Source organism: Nothobranchius furzeri, chromosome 2 (genome assembly GCF_043380555.1).
Source record: "Nothobranchius furzeri strain GRZ-AD chromosome 2, NfurGRZ-RIMD1, whole genome shotgun sequence".
Lineage (NCBI taxonomy): Eukaryota > Metazoa > Chordata > Actinopteri > Cyprinodontiformes > Nothobranchiidae > Nothobranchius > Nothobranchius furzeri.
The window spans coordinates 95,093,748-95,101,731 of NC_091742.1; the positions used below are offsets into that span (position 1 = coordinate 95,093,748).

The following is a 7,984-nucleotide window of genomic DNA, read 5'->3' on the forward strand; positions in this document are numbered from 1 at the left end:
TTTTACATTAAATGTAATAAAACATAAACCAAAAAGTAATGGAATATAGTTAAAATAATGAAAATGCAATAAAAAGAATAAAATCAATCAAAATGTACGACATATATGTGAATATGTCGAAACAATATGACAGAAAAACAAAAGGAGTATTGATGCAGAACAAGAGGCAATCCATCACGGTCAATGTGAGAAAGTTTAATTCATTTTCTGACAAACTCACTGAATGAATCCATATCAGATCAGAGTATTTATCTAGTATCGCATTTTAAAAACTGGTTAAACAACATAAAACTGTCATGTTATGAGCTGCAGGCATGAACCATAAAAGCCCGGACTGGATCCGGTTTAAATCTGTTGATATGACAGAAATCATCCTTTTACGAGGCCATCCAGAGGAGGAACGGCAGCAGGAACGCTGGCAGGACCGACCAGGTGTTCACAGCTCTCAGGTAGACCAGCAGGCACATTGAGAGCATCGCCGTTACCTTGGCAACGCGTCGACTCAGCAGCAGCTTCCTCATGGTCTTACAGAACTAGTGGAGACAATCAGAAGCATCCGGGTCAGATGTTGGCGTACAAGTTTAGCTGATTAAGTCTTTATTTTGGGTCCAGGTTCACGAGCTCACCGACACCACGGTCCTCTTTAATCCTCACCTACACCTAGTTATCTAAGGTCGCAGCTGCATGAACACAAGCTCACACTAGGCTCCGAAACTCAGCCTAAACATCAACGTTTTCCTGCAGGAATAAATAAACAACATTTAACTCACGGAGACGATAACCAGACGTGCAGTTCTCCCATCTCACCGCCAGGTGGAGACATTTCCTGTGAATACTGCACTGGCTCGCTGGATTCTTTTATTAACTCCGTTTCTGTTAAAGTAGATCTGATCAATCTGATAAATAAACAAGTATAAAGATGGTTTTCAGAGTCTGGACCTGAATAATTCCATGACTAATCCAGTCGTCACAGGCTGTTCTGATTGGCTGCTCATTTCAGGACTGTGTTTGTTTGTCTCTGATAATCCGGTTTAAACCTGATGTGGGAATATTTTAAAGCTCATTGCTTCCGTCTCTGGTTCCCCTGAAGGTCCGGGACCTTCTTACCTCCCTCGGTCTCCTAATCAGAGTCACACACAACCTGCACAACAAAAGGCCTTTGACTGACCGGGTTCTGATCCGGTTCTGGTCTATAATCTGAGTTAATCTGCTGCTGGAGTACACACAGCTAAAGGTCAGGGCCCTGAGGGAGAAACCAGGACCACACCAGACCCCACGCCTGGCATCTGGACCTCGTTCTGGACCTGAGAGGCCGTGAGTCACCTGGAAGGTCTGGAAGCTGGTGGAGGCCCCATATCTGCAGAACATGACGAAGTGTTCACAGTTGTACCACAGCAGGCTGTAGGACACGTCCCCCAGCAGCTTCTCTGCCCGCAGGGCCACCTCCTCTCCTGGCAGCGCCAAGCGACCGCACATCTGCACCGAGATACACACTTCAGAAATGGACCCAACATCTGGAGTCCATCCAGGTTCCTCTGCTGGACTCCAGACAACCAGACCCAGAACCGTCTTTTACCCGGTCCATGGGGTTGACCAGGATCTCTGCTCCGTAGGCAAAGTCGTCCACCGAGTCCACTCGGATGCTCCCACACTGAGGACAAACACGTGGAAACGTCACACCAGGATCTACAGACCAGGACCCTCGGGTTCCATCTGGCCTGGAGGTTCTGACCTATGACAGGAGGAAGTCAGAATGGTCGCTCTCGTACCTTGACCAGAACTCCCAGTATGAGTCTGGTGTTGGTCACCATCAGGCGGATCTGAGACTGGTCCCTGGAGATGACGGGCATGATGTCTGGGATGAAATGAGCCACTCTGGAAGAACAAGACAGAAGGAAAGACAGGAGGAGGCCATCAGCATGCACCCCACCTGCCTCCCCCCCAGTAGACTCACCTGCCTCCCCCCCAGTAGACTCACCTGCCTCCCCCTGTTAGACTCACCTGCCTCCTCCCAGGTAAATCCCAAAGTGGGTGAACAGCGTCCGGGGAACCTCCAGCAGGTCTCCTCTCTGGAACATCAGATCATACTTGCTCTTGGTCTCCTTCTCCTCCTCCTCCTCTTCTTCCTTCTTCTTCTTCTTCTCCTCCTCCTCCTCCTTTTTCTTCTTCTCCTCCTGCGGCGGCTCCACGGTTCTGGTGGAGATGAAGATCAGAGCGAGGAGGTGCAGCAGAAACATGCTGAGAGGAGACGCAGGACGAGGTGCAGCTGATTGCTCAGGAGGTTTAATGCTGCTGGTGGGAGGAGGAACGCTGCTGGTGGGAGGAGGGAATGGGATCAGAACTCCAGACCGGACCTGACCAACGCCTGGAGCTCCCAGCACGGCGTGTCCTGATTCATGATGGAGTTCTGGTTGTCGTGGTCCAGCTCATGAATCGGGTCAAAGGTGGAGTCAGGTGTCTGAAACTCTTCTGCTAGAATTTATTCCAATAGATCAGCTGATTATTGATTAATGGAGTTGTGTGTGTGTGTGTGTGTGTTGTAGTAGCCACGACTCACCAGCAGGGGGCGACCATGTACAAAGATCCACACAGAGCAGAACTCTCATTTAAACCAATCATCAGAATATTCAGGATTGTTTTATTTCCACGTGGAGTCAAACAGCAGCTGTGATAACAACATCCGTGTTTGTGCGTCTGACGAAGAAACAACAACTACTTCCTTCATCTTGTTTATTATTTACACAACAACAGAACATAAAGAGTTAACTCGCTGTAAAAATAGACTCTTGACAAAAGCGTGGAGCTGCTGGAGAACAGCCCGGTGCAGGAGGACATCTACAGGTATGTACAGAGGCGCTTCGTCCCGGTTCCGGCCCAGAGGCAAACAGCTGGAGAACGTCTCACTTCCTGTTGGACAGCCGAGACGCCGTCAGCCTGGTGACGTCATACCAACCTCAGCAGCTGATCTAATGTGATAATGAAGTCAATAGAGAAGATTAAACTGTGACTCATGAAGCCCCTCCCCCTTTCATCCTGGCTCCAACATTTAGCTCCGCCTCTTTAAGACGCTTGTTGCAACCCGATTGGCTGATATGTGAAAGTCGTTGGCCACAATGGGTCTCCTGAGTTCTACTGAAGAATTTGTGTTCAACGACAGGAAATGTGAGAACTATAACAGGAAGTGATGAAACAACACAAATCAGCGTGTGAACTGATATTTAGTCCTACCTTCCTGTTCTGGACTGCTGCCACTGATGAGCTAAAGGCTAGTTGGAGCTAGCGTTCAGTCTAAGGGTGTTTCTTAATGTCAAGGAACCTCGCCTTGATGTCTTGGTCCCACCCCGGTTGCCTAGGAGATACGCCATCAGGAACCGCCAAGGCGTGTTCCGACGTTTTTGTGCTACCAAGGTGTCTGTTCTCCGTTTGTTAGCTGTTTAGCTAGCTGAGCGAGGATACATGCGAGGTGCCTTGCTGCCTTCTCTTGGTCCAAAAGTTCCCAGAATGCAGTGCGGTATTTTCTAAAGGATGGTGGATTGGGGGCCGGCAGCTACTTTGGGGGATAATTTCCAGTTTAAATGCAAGTCATCTTGTAGCTGCTGGGCTGATTTCTGAAATACATCTAAATCCAAAGCAGTTATTTACTGTTGGTTAGTCGCAGCTTTGGGTACTAACTCACTTACATATTTAATTTAACCAACAGATTACAGGAAAAAGACTAATTCCATGCTTTCGTTCTTTTTTAAACACAGAAACAGTTTTGTTTACCTGTTTTGTAGCTACAGTTCGCCGACGGCGAAACTGTAGCTACAAAACAGGTAAACAAAACTGTTTCTGTGTTTAAAAAAGAACGAAAGCATGGAATTAGAACCACGACACAGTAAGAACACACCTAAGATGTTCAAAAAGGAAAAAGACTCGTTATACATTTATATTGAAACTTATATGGATAAAGTATAACGTTACCTAACGTGACTTGTGACACGAACGCCGCGGTGACATGAGGCAAGTCTGTTCCATTTAACCGTTTTCTTTGACCAAGGAAGGACCGTGTCCTCGTAAGCAAGGCGCCTTACAAGGGCAAGGCGAGGTTCCTTCACATTGAGTGGCACCCTAAGATCAGGCAGTCTGAGCTAATAGCTAATCTGAGCTAATAACGTGTCCGAGCTAATAGCTAATCTGAGCTAATAACGTGTCCGAGCTAATAGCTAATCTGAGCTAATAACGTGTCCGAGCTAATAGCTAATCTGAGCTAATAACGTGTCCGAGCTAATAGCTAATCTGAGCTAATAACGTGTCCGAGCTAATAGCTAGCTTAGCTCATCAGTCATAACGTATGCTACTTCTCTGCACAGAGGCTGTTCAGGAGGCTGACGGGGTTCGCTGTTAGAAGTCTCTGAAAGCACCGTGTGAGGTTGCTCAGTGGTTCTAGAGCTGCATGAGTCTCCACAGAACAAGTGGGTCTGGACCTGTTTCCCCGCTGAAGGTTCTGGTGGGTTCAGGGACTGAAGGTGGGTCTTAGCTGGCCATCCACAGAGTGAAGGGGACCAGCAGGGCGGGCAGGGCGGTGCCGGAGGACACTCCCCAACACGCCATGGCCAGGAGGCCCAGCAGCGCCGTCAGGACCACGGTCCTCTGGTCTCGGACCAGAGACTTCATCCATTCACAGAACTGGAGACAAAAGGCAGGAGGTCAGGGTGGGCTCAGACATTTGGACTCTAAACATCAACAGCAGAACACAACACGATCAGAACCAGAACCAGCAGGAGTCAGATCCATGCAGTATCGGATCAGAGAGCGGGTGGTTCTGGCGAGAGATCCCATCTTGGTCGACTCTGTTCTGAGACTCACAGGATTAAGGGAGCTGGACCGGGTCAGCTCCTCCTAGTCAGAGGTTCTGGAGTGGGACGATGTGGCGACATGGGCTGAGGCATCAGAACTTCACCTGCAGGAATGAGGGTTCTGAGCCTCCATGGGTCTAGGTCCAGGTCCAGGACAACATCCTGACTAGGGTTCCTTCTTCTCTCTAGACCTGATCCGAGTGGTTCAGAACCAGATGGGTCTGGGCAGACCGGAGTGGTTCTGAACTCTTGAACCAGCCGGTGTCATTAAAGTATCAGAGTCAGAACTTTTTCATTTGGTAACATCTGTACCAGAACCAGGACCGGTTTAATCTCTGGACCCAGCAGGACCTGACCTCCTCATTAAGGAACCTTTACTTTGAAAGGTCACAGGAAGAGGACGGAAACATCTGCTCTTCATCACCAGCAGAACCGAGCCTTTGTTGTTGTTTACAGACATTAGTAGTAGAAGAATCGAGTCTTTTGGTGTTCATCAGTGCCGCTCGTCCACCACTAGGGGCGCTGCGGACCGCAGCTACACACACACACAACAGAAGCACGCCCCCTAGCGGCGGTTAGGTCGCCGTGTATCACACTTAACTTCATCAGAGCTGAACAGAACACGTTCAATATCTGCTGATAAAACTTTGTTCTGGAGTTTCTGCTGCTGCCAAACCCGGTTCGATGCTGGTTTACTGACTTCAAGCTAATAAACGTTCCCGACCAGAGCCGACCCACAGGCCCGGTTCTGACTCACGTCCTGACAAAACCACAGAGGGGCCCTGGGGTCTGAGCCCAGTGACTGGCTCTGGTGCCGTCTGGCTCCTCGGCTCTGAATGCTGCTCTTGTTCTCAGAACTTTCCAAGCAGCGACCCAGATTTTCCTCTGTGTGTGTGTGTGTGTGTGTGTGTGTGTGTGTGTGTGTGTGTGTGTGTGTGTGTGTATGTGTGTGTGCTGGGGTGGTGGTGGTGGTGGGGGGGGGGATCTCTCGCACAGCTGGTTCATCTGGATGGGCTGAGGAGTCTGGTTCTACAGAACCGACCTGCTCCATGTTGGTGCTGCAGATCCCAGATCTGTTACTATAGCAACAGATGGGTCAAGGGGTTCTGCTGGTACTCCAGACCTTCTGGAGGTCTGATGATTTCTCTCCATCCTTAACCGGATCAGAACCTCCTGAGACCCAGAAATGAGTTGGAGAGCCGGGTCTGAAACCAGAACCAGCATCAGTCCCGGACCAGAGCCTGGCCCGGTTCTGGTGGCTCCGTGTAAACCTAAAGGACAGGTTCTGCTGCAAGTCTACAGAACCCATCAGGGACCAGAACCAGGTCTCTCTCTCTCTCTCTCTCTCTCTCTCTCTCTCTCTCTCTCTCTCTCTCTCTCTCTCTCTCTCTCTCTCTCTCTCTCTCTCTCTCTCTCTCTCTCTCTCTCTCTCTCTCTCTCTCTCTCTCTCTCTCTCTCTCTCTCTCTCTCTCTCTCTCTCTCTCACACACACACACACACACACACACACACACACACACACACACACACACACACACACACACAGGGTGATCTGCAGCAACAGGAGCACCGGTCCGGTTCGGGTCTCACCTGCTCGGTCTGCAGGCTCGTGCCGGTTCCGTACCGGCAGTAGGTGACGAAGTGCTCACAGTTGTTCCACAGCAGGCTGTAGGAGATGCTCCCCAGCAGCAGCTCCGCCCGCTGGGCCACCTCCTCCCCGGGCAGCGGGCTCCGAACCGCCTCCCGGTCCATCCGGTTCAGCACGATCCCGGCTCCATAGGCGAAGTCCTCCACCGAGTCCACCCGGATGCTGGCCCGTTTGGTCAGAACCCCCAGCAGCAGCCGGCTGTTGGTCACCGTCTGCTGGATCTGCAGCCGGTCCGCCGTCAGAACCGGCAGGATGTCCGGGATCAGGTGCGCCACCCGGTCCTCCCCCAGGTAGATGCCGAAGTGGGTGAAGAGGGTCCGCGGGACCTCCAGCAGGTCTCCCCGCTGGAACCGGTGCGGCAGGACCGGCTCGTCCCGGAGGGGCAGCGGCGGTTCGGTGGCCGGAGGGGGGGTCAGACTGGACAGCTTGATGTGGGCCAGGAGGAAGAGGCGCTCCAGGAGGAAGGTCAGGGTGTCCAGCATGGTGGGACAGAGGCAAGCCTGCAGGTCCTGGTCCTGGTCTGCTCTGAGAGGACTCGGTCTGCTCCTGGAGAGGGCGTGTGTGAGGGGGGAGGGTCCCCGCAGGACACGGGGGGAAAGTGAGAACCTGGACCCACCCAGGATCTGATGAGGAACCAGATCAGGTTCTGATGGGCAGCAGGAGGTCCACGCGGACTGCAGGGGGGACAGAACCCTGCTGGTCCTACTGGGTCTGGTTCTGAGAGTCCAGCTGAACTCACCAGCTGCTTTTAGGCAAACATAAACAGAGAAGCAAGGGGCGGGGCTTAAAACATCGGAACCAGCCACTAGAAGGCGGGGCTTAAGCTTGCAGGAACCACATGTGATGAATCAAGTCCAACACCTCCCATCAGAACCACAAAGACGTTACTAATAAACACAAATAAACCCAGTGGACCAGAACCAAACATTTCTACCTGCTTTTAACTATTTTGGGTGCTTTGGGGCTTCCGTAGAGCCCTGCCGATCAGCACCAGAACCCGTGAGGGTGACCTCAGGCAGCAGCAGCTCGGTCCAACAGAACAAATGGTGTTCACACCTGTCCTTCCTCACCCCGGTGAGAACCGGAGTGCTGCCGTCTCCTGGTTCTGGGTTCAGAACTGGTCCAACAGGAGGCTGTAGAACCTGAGCCCAGCTCTGGTCCAGGTGCTTTTACGCCACGATCCAGAGCCAGATTGTATTTGATGTCAACTTCTCCTTTGATGAGAGCCTAAATTCCGACTCTTTTCCCACTCAGGAACCAGGATTCCCACCAGGACGGGACTGGCGACTCCATTATTCTGGACTGCTGGGAAGCAGGAAGCATCTCCTGCTGTCTGGGAGCGACAGGAGCGACGAGACGCGATCCATCTCCTTTAGTCAGCGGTGACAGGGACACAGAGACACGTCCAGCCTCCCGACAGGGACACAGTCAGCCGCCTGACAGAGACTAATTCTGTCCTTGGTTCTCTTTGTGTCACCAGAGAGGTGCGGGTTTGAAT

The 7,984-nt window shown here is 51.5% G+C and overlaps 2 protein-coding genes across 3 annotated transcripts; both read right to left on the reverse strand.

Annotated features, from left to right (window-relative positions):
- Positions 1-180: 180 nt before the first annotated feature.
- On the reverse strand, positions 181-2,509 carry lratb.2 (lecithin retinol acyltransferase b, tandem duplicate 2). Its single transcript, XM_015976584.3, has 5 exons — positions 2,002-2,509; positions 1,770-1,875; positions 1,577-1,651; positions 1,324-1,476; positions 181-533 (listed from the first exon to the last, which is right to left on the reverse strand). Exons 1-5 carry the CDS (start codon positions 2,235-2,237, stop codon positions 378-380), a joined length of 726 nt encoding a protein of 241 aa, XP_015832070.3. The 5' UTR covers positions 2,238-2,509; the 3' UTR covers positions 181-377.
- Positions 2,510-2,716: 207 nt separating this feature from the next.
- On the reverse strand, positions 2,717-7,329 carry LOC107396751 (lecithin retinol acyltransferase). 2 transcript variants are annotated; one of them, XM_070548966.1, is made up of 3 exons: positions 6,429-7,109; positions 4,467-4,668; positions 2,717-2,966 (listed from the first exon to the last, which is right to left on the reverse strand). In XM_070548966.1, exons 1-2 carry the CDS (start codon positions 6,966-6,968, stop codon positions 4,516-4,518), a joined length of 693 nt encoding a protein of 230 aa, XP_070405067.1. In that variant the 5' UTR covers positions 6,969-7,109; the 3' UTR covers positions 2,717-2,966; positions 4,467-4,515. The 2 variants fall into 2 exon arrangements, with proteins under 2 accessions (XP_070405067.1, XP_015832071.3); XM_015976585.3 differs by having other exon boundaries at positions 2,717-4,668; positions 6,429-7,329.
- Between the last annotated feature and the right edge of the window lie 655 nt (positions 7,330-7,984).

What these genes read in the sequence shown, in the direction of transcription:
- LOC107396751 (XM_015976585.3), bottom strand. Translation starts at nt 6,968, where the DNA reads ATGCTGGACACCCTGACCTTCCTCCTGGAGCGCCTCTTCCTCCTGGCC. An exon ending in CGAGCCTGCAGACCGAGCAG is followed by an intron (nt 4,669 to 6,428) that starts GTGAGACCCGAA and finishes TTTTGTCTCCAG; the next exon opens with TTCTGTGAATGGATGAAGTC.
- lratb.2 (XM_015976584.3), bottom strand. Translation starts at nt 2,237, where the DNA reads ATGTTTCTGCTGCACCTCCTCGCTCTGATCTTCATCTCCACCAGAACC. An exon ending in ATTTACCTGGGAGGAGGCAG is followed by an intron (nt 1,876 to 2,001) that starts GTGAGTCTAACA and finishes TTGTTCTTCCAG; the next exon opens with AGTGGCTCATTTCATCCCAG. An exon ending in TACTGGGAGTTCTGGTCAAG is followed by an intron (nt 1,652 to 1,769) that starts GTACGAGAGCGA and finishes GTTTGTCCTCAG; the next exon opens with TGTGGGAGCATCCGAGTGGA.